The sequence below is a fragment of the Lactuca sativa genome, chromosome 4, assembly GCF_002870075.4.
Source record: "Lactuca sativa cultivar Salinas chromosome 4, Lsat_Salinas_v11, whole genome shotgun sequence".
Classification (NCBI taxonomy): Eukaryota; Viridiplantae; Streptophyta; class Magnoliopsida; order Asterales; family Asteraceae; genus Lactuca; species Lactuca sativa.
This window is the reverse complement of record NC_056626.2, coordinates 401,092,769-401,107,918: the sequence shown is the minus strand read 5'-3', so window position 1 is coordinate 401,107,918 and position 15,150 is coordinate 401,092,769. Positions and strand designations below refer to the sequence as shown.

At 34.2% G+C, this 15,150-nt stretch overlaps 1 protein-coding gene across 3 annotated transcripts; it reads left to right on the top strand.

The window, feature by feature from the left end:
* The first annotated feature begins 831 nt into the window (after positions 1-831).
* On the top strand, positions 832-6,342 carry LOC111891820 (GPI ethanolamine phosphate transferase 1). 3 transcript variants are annotated; one of them, XM_052770692.1, is made up of 18 exons: positions 833-1,181; positions 1,305-1,496; positions 1,604-1,759; positions 1,841-2,134; positions 2,219-2,439; positions 2,527-2,601; positions 2,695-2,761; positions 2,859-3,184; positions 3,252-3,485; positions 3,560-3,747; positions 3,821-3,959; positions 4,052-4,160; positions 4,757-4,859; positions 4,944-5,133; positions 5,235-5,333; positions 5,416-5,474; positions 5,558-5,663; positions 5,945-6,342. In XM_052770692.1, exons 1-18 carry the CDS (start codon positions 947-949, stop codon positions 6,107-6,109), a joined length of 2,958 nt encoding a protein of 985 aa, XP_052626652.1. In that variant the 5' UTR covers positions 833-946; the 3' UTR covers positions 6,110-6,342. The 3 variants fall into 3 exon arrangements, with proteins under 3 accessions (XP_052626651.1, XP_052626652.1, XP_052626653.1); XM_052770693.1 differs by having other exon boundaries at positions 864-1,177; XM_052770691.1 differs by having other exon boundaries at positions 832-1,181; positions 1,604-2,134.
* The last annotated feature ends 8,808 nt before the right edge of the window (positions 6,343-15,150 follow it).

Genomic DNA, 15,150 nt, shown 5'->3' with positions numbered 1-15,150 from the left:
CATAAATAACAAAAATTAATAAGAAAAATGCAAAAAAAAAACCAAAAAATATGAAATATGTAAAATGTATCAATATATTAGAGTATTTTACAACTTTGGAGTTTGAGGTTTTTTGTTTTTTTTGTTTTTTCTATTTTTTCATTACTTGAATCAAAATAAATAAAAATAATAGAAGAATAATAAATAACTAAATATATATAAAAAAACAAAAAAAGCGAAATAATGATAATGATAAATGCAAACATAAAGTTGCTAACAATATTAAGTATGGAGCATCAAAGTAAAAAAAAACCAAAACAACATAAAATTAAAAAAATAAGAAAACATTAGCGTTTGATTTCATAATTAAGAAAAAAAAAGTTTCGATACGGTTTATCGAATTTAAGTTTATTTACTTGAATCAAAATAAATAAAAACATTAAAAAAACCATACATAACTAAAATTATAAAAATAAATAAATAAATAAAATGTTAAAAAGATTAAAAAAAATATTTGAATATAATTTATATATATATACAAAATTTCATATTTAAAAAATTACACGAATGGTCCTTGAGGTTTGTAGTGTATTGCAATATTGGTACAAGGGCAAAATAATCTTTTTTCTTAAAATGTAACGGTAGAAAAGTTAGATTTAACGGCAAGAGGACATTTCATATATACAAATCACAGGGACCAGTCGCGTGACTTTTTACTTGGAAGTCCTCAAAGGACGATGTTCTGTAAACCACATGGGACCAATTGTGAAATTTTGTTTAATCTTTATAAAACAGTTTCAGATTTTCAGATTCAAAATTATTTCAAAATAATACTAAGCCTTCGTAAAAGTCAAATAACGGGTCAAACCAGCAATACAAAGGCCCGATCCGTAATATTCAAAAGTTTGTTAGGGCATAAGCAAACGATACTAACAGTGTGAAGCTGGTGAAGCAATCAGCAAGAAATATGGAAGAACAGGGAATATTGGGGGTGAAACCCAGAAAACAATCAGCAGCTCGGATCAGAGGAAGACGATGGTTGAAAAGAAGAGAGATATGGCTTGTTGCTCTAGGAATAGCACTTCATGCTGTCTACATGCTCAGCATTTTCGACATTTACTTCAAATCCCCTATTGTACATGGCATGGACCCCGTTTCCCCTCGCTTTACTCCCCCAGCAAAGCGTCTTGTGCTCCTTGTAGGTAACCATACACTGATACTATCGTTGCACACCAACCGTTCGATTATATGTCACTGATGAATGAGGTTTCTTGTTTGAGATCTATATAACAAAGTAATCACGGACACTCTAATTGTGATTTCAGCTGATGGATTACGAGCCGACAAGTTCTTTGAGCCAGATTCTGATGGGAATTACAGAGCGCCATTTTTGAGAAGTGTAATCAAAGGACAAGGGCGTTGGGGTGTTTCTCATGCTCGTCCTCCAACAGAATCCAGACCTGGACATGTTGCAATCATAGCAGGTTTTTATGAGGATCCTAGTGCTGTCACAAAAGGTAAATTATCTGTTTGGATGATTTGAAGTTTCATGAAAGCATAAATTTCAATGTTAGAAACATTTGACTTGATAATTTGTCATAATGTCATATTGTCATGTATGCAGGATGGAAGGCAAACCCTGTGGAATTCGATTCAGTTTTCAACAAGAGTAGGCATACATTTTCCTATGGTAGCCCAGATATTGTTCCAATATTCTGTGGAGCTTTGCCTCATAGTTCATGGAACACCTATCCTCATGAGTTTGAAGATTTTGCTACTGGTATGCAAGTACATTACTTATTTAAATTAACTGAAGATTCGTTTTTGTTTCTTATTAAAACTTCATTGATTGTTATTACAGATGCATCTTTCTTGGACGAATGGTCATTTGATCAGTTCAAGAGCATTGTGAATAAGTCCAAGGAGGACCCAAAACTCAAAAAGCTATTTCAACAAGATCAAGTTGTTATATTTTTGCACCTTCTTGGTTGTGATTCAAATGGTCATGCACATCGCCCTTACTCTTCTATATATCTCAACAATGTCAAAGTTGTTGATCGTATTGCTGAAGGTGTTTATAATCTTCTTGAAAACTATTTCAAAGACAATCAAACAGCATATATATTTACAGCAGATCATGGCATGAGTGATAAAGGTTAGGAAACTTGTTCTAATAGATTCAAAGATTAGTATGAAGTTTTTATTCTGAAAATGAAATGCTTTTTCTCTTGAACAATAGGAAGTCATGGAGATGGGCATTGGTCAAATACAGATACACCACTTGTTGTATGGGGGGCAGGTGTCAAGCATCCAAGGCCCTCATCATCACATAATCATCAAAATCACGGTGAAAGATTTGTTGATGAACATGATATGCATGATACACCTACACCCACTGATTGGGGTCTCAATAACATAGAAAGAGTGGATGTGAATCAAGCTGATATTGCACCATTGATGGTTATTTCCTCAAAAGTGTTTCTTGAATCTTGATGATTTGTTTTGACTTTGACTTCTGACATGGTTGTAAATGTTTGACTTTTGTAGTCAACTCTCATTGGCTTGCCATGTCCTGTTAACTCAGTTGGAAGTCTACCCCTTGATTACATGGATTTAAACAAGGTAGAAAGATCAAATATGTTGATTTTGCAGTCTATCTTTTATTATCATATCTAATAAGTAACATTATTCCATTTTTTGCTTTATATTTTTCAGGGTGATGAAGTTGAGGCTGTGTTAGCTAATACAAAGCAAATTCTCAGCCAATTTCTTCGTAAATCACGTATCCTTTATGACTGAAAAAGACAAACAATTGTTATTATTAAATATTTATGTTTTTTTTTCTGCATCTTTTACTACTATTCCTTAATAAAACACAGAACTAAAGCAAGAAAGCTCATTTAGATTCAAACCATTTGAGCCTCTATCTCATCATGCTTCAATTTTGGAACAAATTGAGTCTCTCATATCTAATAAAGACTATCCACATGCAATGCAACTATCCCAAAATCTTAGAAGCTTGGCTCTAAAGGGACTCCACTACTTCCAAACTTATGATTGGTTCATGCTAATGACCGTTATAACCCTGGGCTACATTGGCTGGATGGTTTGTCTTATTCTCCACGTGTTGCAAGCTTATACATCTTTGCCTGGAAAAATCTTGAAAAAAGAGGAAGCAGTTTTTACAAGAGACCTTCCATCAAAGGTATATTTGATATAAAACCCACAAAAGGGCATTTGTGGAATTTCTATTTTTTTTTTTTTTGTGGCAGGTGTACCTATGTGGAAGTCTTGTAATGGCATCGGTTTTTGTTGTGCTATATTTGGAACACTCGCCTCCACTCTATCACGCGTATTTTGCAATGACAGTGTTTCTTTGGACAAATATATTTAGTGAATATCGATTCCTTAAAGCTTTTTGTAGATACTTACAAGAAAAAGAATCTTACCATGTCTTTGAACTCTCTGCTACCTCTCTTGTCTCCATCATCATTCTTGAATTACTAGTAAGTCCATCTATACTGATATTGATATTGACACTGATAGTCTGATACTGATATTGATACTGATACTTTTGTAGGTGAAAAGCTTCACTAACAGAGTTATCTACACCTGGTGTTTTTTAATTTTTGGGGTCATTTCTCCACTCTATCTTTTTAAATCAATCCCATCCAAATCTGGGATTCCAGTTTTTTTGTGTGTAGCATGTTGGTTTTTATCAATTTTTACCTTGATGCCTGCAGAGATTCCTGACAATACATTTCTAGTGTAAGTTATCATCATTAGTTAAAGATCATCATTTGATGACATCATCTGATTTTTATTTTTTTTATTTTTTCAGATCTATGAGTGGAGTTATAATTATTGTAATAGGAGGAGTTAGTAGGTATTTAGACATGCATACAAAAGACAACAAGTATTGGCTTTATCTCATAAACCATGTCTCAAAACCTAAGTTCCCCTTCCTATTTCACTTACAGGTATGTAATTATTTATTTGTTTTACTTTTTTTTTTTTTTTTTTTTTTTTAATTTGTATTTCAAAATAAACATTTACAATTATTTTTTACTAGGCCCTTTTAGTTGGTTTAGCATCTGTGTTGGTGTACATCTCAACATCTCATAGAACAGAAAACCGTGAACTTCTTCCATTACATCAACTCATGAATTGGTCAATTGCTGGTAACATTTTGCTTACCTTGTTTATTAATGGAGTAAATTACACTTTTGGTCCCTGAATATAGCTCATTTTTGCATTTTTGGTCCCAAAAAGTTTCCTCATGCGAATTTTGTCCTCATTTTGAAGTTTCCTAATGATTTTACTCACTATGTTGTCTAAGTTTAACAGCCTAAAAAAATGACCCAAACTGATAGAACAGTATACCACAGGGGCCAGATTTGTAATTCTCATATGTTTGTAAATTAAGGTTTATAACATTTTACACGTGCATATTGCTTTTTAAATTTATAATATTGTTAGTGTATATTGTAAATTGAATCATTTGTTAATATATTGATATAAAATTATTATTAATTTAAGAAAAAAAAATCAAACACACATATAAAATGCTATAAACCATGATTAAAAGATAAGAGAAAATTATATATTTGGTCCCTGTGGTATACAATACATAGACGACGCTGAGACCAGAGTCTTTAGGAAACTCCAAAATTAAGGACCAAATTTGCAAGAGAAATTCTTTTGTGACCAAAACTGCAAAAGTCAGCTATACTTAGGGACCAAAAGTGTAATTTACTCATTTATTGTGTTTGTGTAGGTTTATCCATGGTGCTCCCACTATTCTCTGCAACTGATCTACTCTCTCGGCTTACTTCCATATTCCTTGGTTTTGCACCTCCTTTTCTATTATTATCCATCGGGTATTTATTTAAATTAATATTTAAAAAAAAATCTTGTAAATGCATAAAATTATGACATTTAAAAATTAAAACCATGTAACACAGATATGAAGCTGTATTCTATGGGGCTCTTGGTCTTGCACTTTTTGGATGGATACTTTTCGAAAACACGCTTCTCTATGTCAAAAAGTCAAACAAATCTTTGACTTCCTTTGAAGCTGAAAATGAAAACATACTTCTTGAGGAAGGTGATAGATGCCTAAAATTATCTGATATGAGAATTCCAATAGTTTTTGTAAGTAAAAATATTTAGGGATTTTCTTTTTCAATTTCATTTAATGATTTAAGTTTTAAACATCTCTAATGTTTTCATTTTCTTTTTAAAAAACTTTCTAGATGGTGTTCTTCAATATAGCATTTTTCGGAACCGGTAATTTTGCAAGTATTGCCAGTTTCGAGATTTCGTCTGTTTATCGGTTTATCACAATATTCAGTGTAAGTAAAAGATATACATAACTTTTTCAATATATAATATTGTAATTTTTTTTAACAATATTAATTTGTGTCACAATCACAGCCGTTTCTCATGGCTGCCTTGCTTATTTTCAAATTGTTCATCCCATTCATGCTTGTCATGTAAGTTTATCAACTGATTTTGAATATGTTTTAATTTATTTTTTAATGGATTTTGATTTTTTTTTTGTTAAAATTGAATGCAGATGTGCATTTAGTGCAATAACTAAATTAGTGAGAGTTCCACGTTTGGGATGTTACTTTCTTGTTATTTTATGCTCGGATGTTATGACAATTCACTTCTTCTTCTTGGTATGAATACTTAAAAATCCTTATTATAATGCTTTGAAAAATTTATTTAATTATAGCATTGTACTTTTGATTTTTAATCTAATTAGGACTTTTTAGTTTGTAAAAACAACCGAATTATAGCAGTGAAAATTGGTTTGAATTAATATGACATTGCTATAATTCGATGGATTTTTCAAAGTAGGAAGAATTTAACATAGGATGCTATAATAAATAAATTAGTGAAAGTATATATAGCTATTTCTTATATTTAACCTTTTTTCAATTAATGTTTAACATACCAGGTGAAAAATACGGGAAGTTGGATGGAAATTGGCAATAGTATTAGCCATTTTGGAATTGTGAGTGCTCAAGTTGTTTTTGTTCTCTTGCTTTTTGCACTCACAAATATATACACAAAAGATATCCAAACTCGATCAAAAAATCAAGTTTCTCAAAAAACTATGTAGTTTTTGTTATGTTCAGTCTTTTATAGAATTCTCATTTGTTATAATATATTTAAGAGACTTTGTAAAAGGGCGTTTTCGACATTTTGCCCATTAGTTATTACTTTATAAATGATTATTTTCGTTAGGAATGATATACGGTGAGACAGAACATCTTTGGAGGGTTATTTGATTATAATGTGTAACATAGACTCTTAAATTTTTATATCGAAATAAAGCTGTGTTTATTTTATTTATGTTTAATTTGTTATATTTTTATTTAGACAAAACTTCAAAAATGGTCCCTGTGGTTTTCGAAAATATTAAGGTTAGTCGCTAAGTTCAGAATACCTCATAGATGATCGTCCCCGTGGTTTCAAAGCTTTTAACATGTGGTCCTTCCGGCTCACTCCGTTACCAAGTCAAGGGCATTTTTGTCATTTCATTACCCAGTGACCATTTATGAGGTTTTCTATTACTTTTTTTTAAATAAATAAATAAATTTAATATGCAAGGGTCCCACCTCTCTCTCTCTCTCTCTCTCTCTCTCTATATATATATATATATATATATATATATATATATATATATATATATATATATATATATATATATATATATATAATGGAACAAAAAAACCCAACACCCTCCTGTGCCTTCACCCTTTTACTTGTTGACTAGCCAAAGGCCAAACCTTCTCTTCTTCATCTCGGTGGTACCAACTCGAGCATAAACAACAACACCACCACCACTCTCCCTCCCACTAACTTCTTCCCTCCCGAGGACAACCCCAACCTCCAACACCACTGAGAAACCTTCATCACCACCTGCCATCTTCCTTGCCCCACTCTCTTTGAGTTCATGCCGATAGAACGCAATGGAGAGGCAGCGGAGCTGCCACAACACGCCACCCATCACCGCCACTTGCAACTCTGCCATCCGCTGACATCATATTTGCTGCAGATGTGAGTTTTCCGACCACCACCTTATACCCCTTCCTCTCGATTGAAAATCACCACCAAACACCACTCCCATTCGTTTTCTCTGTTGATTTCGACCAGAACCCAACCAAAAATGAGGCTGAAGGCTGCCGAAGTAACCTCCGACCACCACAGCAGGTCGCAACTTTCAGCCAAAACACCTCAAGAACAAAGCAAAAAAGCATCCCTTTTTGTCTTTACCCTTTTTCCAGAAATCTTGATTACAATATGTAAAGCTTTTTCGTTATTGGGTTCTCCGTGATGATTAAATCCCATCTTAGCCAAAAGCAAAAAAAAGTAGCTCCCTTTTGTCTGTTGATTTGGATTAGGTATGTGATCTGTTGGAATTCGATTGGTGGTAATGAAAATGGGTTCTCAAATCTTCATCTAGAAACGAGAGAAACAATTCATTTGCGCAGAGACCCAGATCGAAATCTGCAAGATTTATGGTTTTAAAGAAGCTGGATTACTTGCAATGGATTTGTGTTGTGGCTGTGTTCATCTTCTTTATGTTCGTGTTTCAAATATTCTTGCCTCTTTCTAGTGTTGAAAAAGACAGTGGAGAACAACGTACAGAGGTCCAAGCTTATGGTACATCTAGGGAATAATATACAAATGGTCAAGATTCAAACAGTAGTTGTTTGATTAAAAGAGAGAGAGAGAGAGAGAGAGAGAGAGAGAGAGAGAGAGAGAGAGAGAGAGAGAGAGAGAGAGAGAGAGAGAGAGAGAGAGAGAGAGAGAGAGAGAGAGAGAGAGAGCTTTTTACATTAAATATTTATATTTTATTATTATTATTATTATTTTTAAATAGAGAAAACCTCGTAAACGGTCCCTGGGTGTTAAAATGACGAAAATACCTCTCATTTAACGGTAGAAAGATGACGGAGTTAAGCGGAATGATTAAACCACAGAGACGATCTGTGAGGTTTTTTGAACTTAGAGACTAAATTTGATATTTTCGAAAACCACAGGGATCATTTTTGAAGTTTTGTCTTTTATTTATAAAAAGTAGCATTTTCCAAGAAATTGCCAATGGATTTCCTTCGTATGGAAGGTAGAGAAATAAAAAACGAGTAAAAGTTTTTATAATCATGATTGATCACTTCTAAGAAACTGCCCATGGATTCCTAAGAAGAAAAAGGTGAATAAATAATTGAAAAAGGAAATCAAGGAAATTTTGACATTTGTACGAATAAAAGGACAATAATTTGTTTCTATACCTATGATTTTTACATAAAAGTTTCCTAGAAATTATGAAAATTATGAATGGATCAAACTATCTTATAATCATGAACACCATCCTAGTTTTTTAAACAAAATTCGTTGCGATGTTTCCAACATCCACAATAAAAAAATTTAAAAAATGTTATTTTAAGATCTATTAATATCATATAATAAGACCTAGACTTTTTGGTTGTGACAAGAGAATATTATAAGGTCGTGTACAGTATAACACCACTAATTATTAATATGATTAATTATTAATATGATGGATGTTCACCTTATAACCACAATCAACTACTAAATATATTGTATACCTATACTACAACACCATTCTATATCATTTTTTCAATTAAGTGAAAACAAAACAAAAAAAAAATATAGATTTTTTTTAAAAACTAATTTACATTCAATAAAAAAGATGTTACATTAATTTAAAAAAAAGACAATTTAAAATAAAATGTAAGAAAACATAAAATTTCACACATAATAAACTAACTCTAATCTTTTTTTATTTTATAAACTAGTCTTTTCCTTTTGGAAAATATTTCAACTTTAGTTAATATAGCATACCAATTAGTTATAACTTTAAAATAAAATTAAGGAAAAGGGTAAATCTTTTTTTGTAGAAAGCCGAAAAAATAAATCTTTCCTAATAAATAAAAATAATTTTGTCATTTTTCATCCTCTTATGCACTATGACATATGTCATTTTATGGTAAATTTAGATTAAATTATATCCATATGTCACTTTATGATTTTTCCATTTTATTAAATTTCATATAATACTTAAGTGTAATAAATGTATATCAAATTCATTAATACAACTTTTCTTATAATTCTTAAATTTCTAAATTGAATTCAATTATTTTAGTTGTTTATTTATTTAAATTATTAGTTTAAATTTAAAAGATAAATAAGCAATTCAATTTTAATAATTAATATTTTACCTTTTTTTCTTATAAATTTAAATTTTATAAATTCTTAGATATTTATGTTTGTTTATTTTTTTTAATAAACTCATGTAATGTATGGGTCTCACAACTAGTTGTAAATACAGATGAAGAATTTATTATTTAATACATTCTCATTCCTACCAACCTATTGTATGCAACTCATTTTTTTTTTCCAAAAAATAGTGTAAGTGATATAGCTCTTGGAATGTAAACATCTCTTCTCTTAAGGCCGGATGGTATTATAGCGGGAAAGGGGAGATGAAAGCTTCCCTCACAATGGAACACCATCCTTTGGGTGAGGGAAGCAACCCACGGGAAGGAGGTGGGGGAGGGGGTGCCGGAAAGTCCCACGGAGACCCGAAGCTTTTTGGGATTAGCCGGATATTACCGAAGGTTTATCCAAGGTTTTTCTTAGATCGCTACTCCACTAACAGCTTCGACCCACAAAGGAGCGACTTATGCTTGGGGTGATAAGCACAAAGAAGCATTCGAGTTACTAAAGAAGAAGCTATGTGAAACACCGATTCTTTCTTTACCCGATGGAGTTGAAGACTTCTCTGTCTATAACAATGCGTCTGGGGTTGGGTTGGGTTGTGTTTTGACCCAAAGAGAAAAGGTGATAGCATATGCGTCTCAACAGTTGAAAGAGCATGAAAAGAACTACCTCACTCACGATTTGGAGCTGGCAGCGGTAGTTTTTGCTCTGAAAATATGGAGGCATTACCTCTATGGCTTGAAGTGCAAACTTTTCACTGATCATAAGAGTCTCTAATATCTCTTTAGTCAGAAAGAATTGAATATGAGGCAGCGACGCTGGCTAGAACTACTTAAGGACTACGACTGTGGGATACTTTACCATCCCGGTAAAGCAAATGTTGTCGCTGATGCTCTCAATCGGAAAGTCAATATTGAAGGAAAAAGGCCAAGAGCGTTGAGAAAAGAAGTTGTCTCGACAATTATGGAGAATATAAGGAAAGCTCAAGAGGAAGCTTCTGAAAAGAATGACCGGAAGGAGGAACGTTTGGGAAAAATGTTGGTGTTTGGTACAAACGGTCATGGACTGAAGGTATTCCAAGATCATATTTGGGTACCTAAGTCAGGAGGAATAATAGATCTTCTAATAGAAGAATCTCACAAAACCGTGTACTCAATTCATCCTGGTAGCACTAAAATGTATAGGGACCTGAAACCCTATTACTGGTGGCCGACGATGAAGCTTGATATTGCAAAGTACGTGGCGGAGTGTGTGACATGTGCGTGGGTCAAGGCACAACATGAGAAACCATACGGGAGTTTAGAACCTTTAACTGTGCTTATGGGTAAATGGGAAGACATTGCTATGGATTTTGTCACTAAACTGCCCAGAACAAAGAACGGTCACGACATGATTTGGGTGGTCGTTGAGCGCTTTACTAAGAGTGCGTATTTCATAGCAGCCAATGAGAAATGGTCTATGGATAAGCTTGCGAATTCTTACGTGAAAGAAATTGTGAGGCTTCACGGTGTTCCATTAATGATTTTGTCGGATCGTGATAACCGTTTCACCTCGAGATTTTGGAAAAGTCTACAAGAGGAATTGGGCACCAAGTTGTGTTTGAGTACAACCTACTATCCACAGACTGATGGTCAGAGCGAAAGTACGATACAAACGCTTGAAGATATGCTGAGAGCACGTACCTTGGAATTCCAAGGCAACCGGGATGAACATTTACCTTTGGTAGAATTTTCCTACAATAATATTTTCCACTCGAGCACAAAGATGCCACCTTATCAAGCTATGTACGGATAAACATGTCGTACGCCGTCTTGTTGGCTTGAGGCTGGGGAAAAACAGTTTATGGGACTGGAGATAGTCCATCAGACTGCTGAAAAGTTGAAAGTGATTAGGGAGAGAATTTTAGCAGCTCAGGATCGTCAAAAGAGCTATGCTGACAAGAAAAGACGACCGATGACTTTTGAAGTTGGAGATTCGGTTTTGCTTAAAGTCTTGCCGTGGAAGGGACTTATAAGATTTGGTAAAAGGGAAAAGTTGAGTCCAAGGTTTATTGGACCACTTAAAGTTCTTCGGAGGATTGGGAACCAAGGTTACAAGCTAGAATTACCCGAAGAACTAAATGGAATTCATAACACTTTTCATATGTGTTATTTGAGGAAGTTGATGTGTGTAAAATGCACTGGTTTTATTCCTACTTCTAATTGATAAATTTAGCACACAAAGGCAGTGAACCTGTCTTTTAGTGGTATAGTTGGATAAGTAGGGTGTCGAACTCAGGGAACAGAAATTAAACTAATAACTAATTTTAACTAAGCAAGCAATAAAAGTAAAAGGGTTTTTCTCTAGTTTTACAAGACTAGAAACTTAAACATACCACTTAAACACTAAATTAACTAAACAACTAAAACAAGTAACAAACTCACCAAATTTGATAAAGGGTTTCTGTTTAGGTCCAACCAATTCACTCCTATGGTTATTTATATGATAATATAATAAATCAATTGCTATTGGTTACCAACTATAGTGGTTAGGTTCATGTTCATTACTACCAACCCTTAGACAATTAATCAATTCAAGCAGTGATCAAGTGTTTAAACTAATTAATTCCCTAGTTCAATTATTTGGATTAAATAAGATTTGTAATTGGTTAATCAAATTGGTGTTTCAATTAACCTCTTGTTTGTTGGTTTCTCAAACAAGCTCACACATTAATTTACCCATTCTCTTATTAATCCTAGTTTCATATTCATTATTCCTAGGCAAATGATAAAGTGTTCACATAAACATATGAGGTTAACAACTAAGAGATGTTCATGCAGCTTAATTGTCTTCCAATTAACAGAAAATAGTTGTGGTTAATGCATAAGGTTCTTTAACAAAATTAATTTAATAAGATCACCAATAAACAATCAATCAAAAAGTAATAATTAAACCATAGGAGTTACTTGGTCTTCCCCAAACAAAAACAAAACGAATTTAGTTCATAGTTGCAGTAAAAACAAACTCAAAAACAAGTTCAACTAGGCTAAACATGCTTAAATTCTATGATTAAGTGGAATGTATAACCTAAATTGTCTTGATTCTTCAAAGGATCGAAGATTAGGGTTCCTTGGCTCTCCAAAGGGTTCTTCAATTGCAGGTGCAGCTGCCAAAAGTAAGAAAATCTCCCCCATTCGGATAAAGGTTCGATATTTATAATTATCACAAAACAGGGGCTACTCGGCGAGTAGATTGCCCAACTCGCCGAGTAGAGGCATGGAATCCGCGTTTGACTAGGAGTCTTGACTTATTTTCGGGAACATTCTTGCGTACTTGCCGAGTAGCCTCGTGGACTCGCCGAGTAGGTGTGTGTTTGTCCTTCATTCTTCATTCTTTGGTCTCTAATTGCTTCTCCTTGTTCCTTTTTACTTCCAAGCATGTCTTTTGGACTGAAAACACAATTCAAACATTATTAAGTACCTTTTGTCCATATTATACACATAATTAGCTAAAAATGAATAAAAATGTATGCTAAACATATGACTAATTATGCAAATATCAAAATACCCCACACTTGACTTTTGCTTGCCCCCCCAAGCAAAACTGAATTTTAACATATTAGAACCACATATAACAACTCCAATCTAACCCAGCCATTATGCCAAGACCGCAACGCATGGATTTGTGTCTAAAATTTCCCTAAATACCCCCATACTCTAAATACTCACAATCCTCATAAACATTCGCCCACTCATCCCGAACAATGCTCATTTTATGCATCCCTCTGAATCCATCCGCAGAAAACCTCCTATCCTCAAGGTATTTTTGGTTGAGCAACCCAAGCATACATAATCTAGAATTACAATTTATGATACCACATTGGAGCTCTTTGGAATTCTTCACTTCTTTGGCATTTGATCTTTGATTTCTTTGAATTCACCACCTTGTTGTTTGATTTTTGGTATCTTCAACTTTTTGAATTTCTTGGAATTTTGATCTTTTGATCTTCACTTTAATTGCTCCAAAATTCTTACAACTTTTCTTGCAATTCTCTTTTTTTTACATGTACCTCACTTTTTTCACTCAAAACCCTACATGCTTAAGCAGGGGCACTCAACTTCAACCTTTATTGGCTAATGATAATAATTTTCCTGGATACATTTCTGGTACACGATGCTAAACATATTGCATCCTTCGGGCTGAGAGAGGTCGTGTTTTTGTCCCATGATTTCACTAGAATAAGGAAGCCACAAATGCACTAGAACGTATATAGGCTTAACTAAACATTTGGGTTTTCATGCAATCATCAACACAATTCTAACATGGAATCCTAATTACTTTTTAACAAAATATTCTAAATTAATTCCTAAGTCACATTTTTGGTATGCAAAAATTTTAAATTAGACCTAAATTAAGATATTAAGATTCTAGATTTACTAGAAGTTAACCAACCCCCTACCCCACACTTATTTTATGCAATGCCCTCATTGCATATTATGCATGAAAAATAAAAATATGAAATATAGAGAGAATTGGAACAAACTCCCCTGGGGTAGCAGTTGCTAGGTTGATATCTCTTCTTTTCAGCTCCATCTTCAATTGACTTTAGACATGGAAACAACTCATCCATGTCTTGGGTGTCAAAATCTTGTGTGGTAGACATGCCAATAACTGAAAAGTGTAGGATAAAGCTCCTAGAAACCTCCAGTAATGACTCTTCACGAAAATGGACAAGTACTGCAGTGAAAGTGCCCAAAACAGCTCTGAAATTCAAAAATATTGATCTACTCGGCGAGTTATATCGTGTACTCGGCGAGTTTATTCCAGATTGCAGTTATGTCGCATATTTACCCATGTACTCGCCGAGTAGAAATTGTGCACTCGACGAGTAGGTGCTGTGTTGAGAAAAAAATTGTCCAGCTCGTTTTCTTCTCGATCAAGGGTCTGAATTGGGACAATTCAGTGACTCTTCCTCTAATTAATTCAATAGCAACACTCTCTATCACTCCAAACTCTAACGGAATCAACCTTAAGGACAAAATTTCGCACTCTTATTTGAACATTCCTCACTTCCTCACTTGAACCTTGACCCTTAAAACTTCTATATGCATCCTAGCCTTCCAATCCTAAAAAATATGCAACCAAAAGTGAAAGCAATAAAAGTCCTAAAAGAGAAAAATCATCCAAGTTTAACATTTGTCCAAATCAAACACCACACAAAATAAATAAAAACACAAAACAAGAACTTCTTCATTCTTCTTCCTCCATGTTAGTTGCTCCAGCTCCACTTCCTCCTTCTTCATGGCCTCTTCTCATCCTTTCCTCCCAATCCATAATGTAGGGGTAACCGGGTCCGGGTCTCGGTGCGATGTTCATTTGTTGGAAGAGATATTCAAATGATTGATTGTTATAGTTGACCCCTCTTCCAATATCATCCAAATAACGCCGGTACTCAACTTGATTCCATCCATCATTCTCTTCTTCCACCGGAATAACCGGTGGGTCTTCCCGTACCCGCTCGCTCCTTTGCCTCACTCGCCTTCCCGGTTCCTCGGGGATAACCGGTTCATCCGCATGTGGAATTGAAAAGGAATCTCCAAACTTCTCCACAATCCTTGCCCTCCTATATAGCATGGTGTTGAATGGAGGGGGAGAAATGACCGTCAATGCCCTCGCCTCTTGCAAATCCAAGACCCCAAATGATTTTGCAAGCCTTGTCACGGACATTCCTCCATGGATTTTGGAGGTCACCTTCTCTTTAACCGCCCCTTTGCAAGATATTTGGCTATGCAGTAAGGGAGGTTACAGAAAACATCAGGGGTGATAATGCTCCAAAGATAGAAGATGTCAAGGGTTGGGACCTTGTCATCATCCTTCTGCTTGTTAATCGTGCTGGCGACGAAGCGATGAATGAGGCGGTGGATCGGTGAACGG

Excerpts from the sequence above, each read along its gene's own strand:
- LOC111891820 (XM_052770691.1), top strand. The coding sequence starts at position 947 with ATGGAAGAACAGGGAATATTGGGGGTGAAACCCAGAAAACAATCAGCA. Across the intron at positions 2,440-2,526 it reads CTGATATTGCACCATTGATG|TCAACTCTCATTGGCTTGCC; the intron begins GTTATTTCCTCA and ends TGACTTTTGTAG. Across the intron at positions 3,486-3,559 it reads TCATCATTCTTGAATTACTA|GTGAAAAGCTTCACTAACAG; the intron begins GTAAGTCCATCT and ends ATACTTTTGTAG.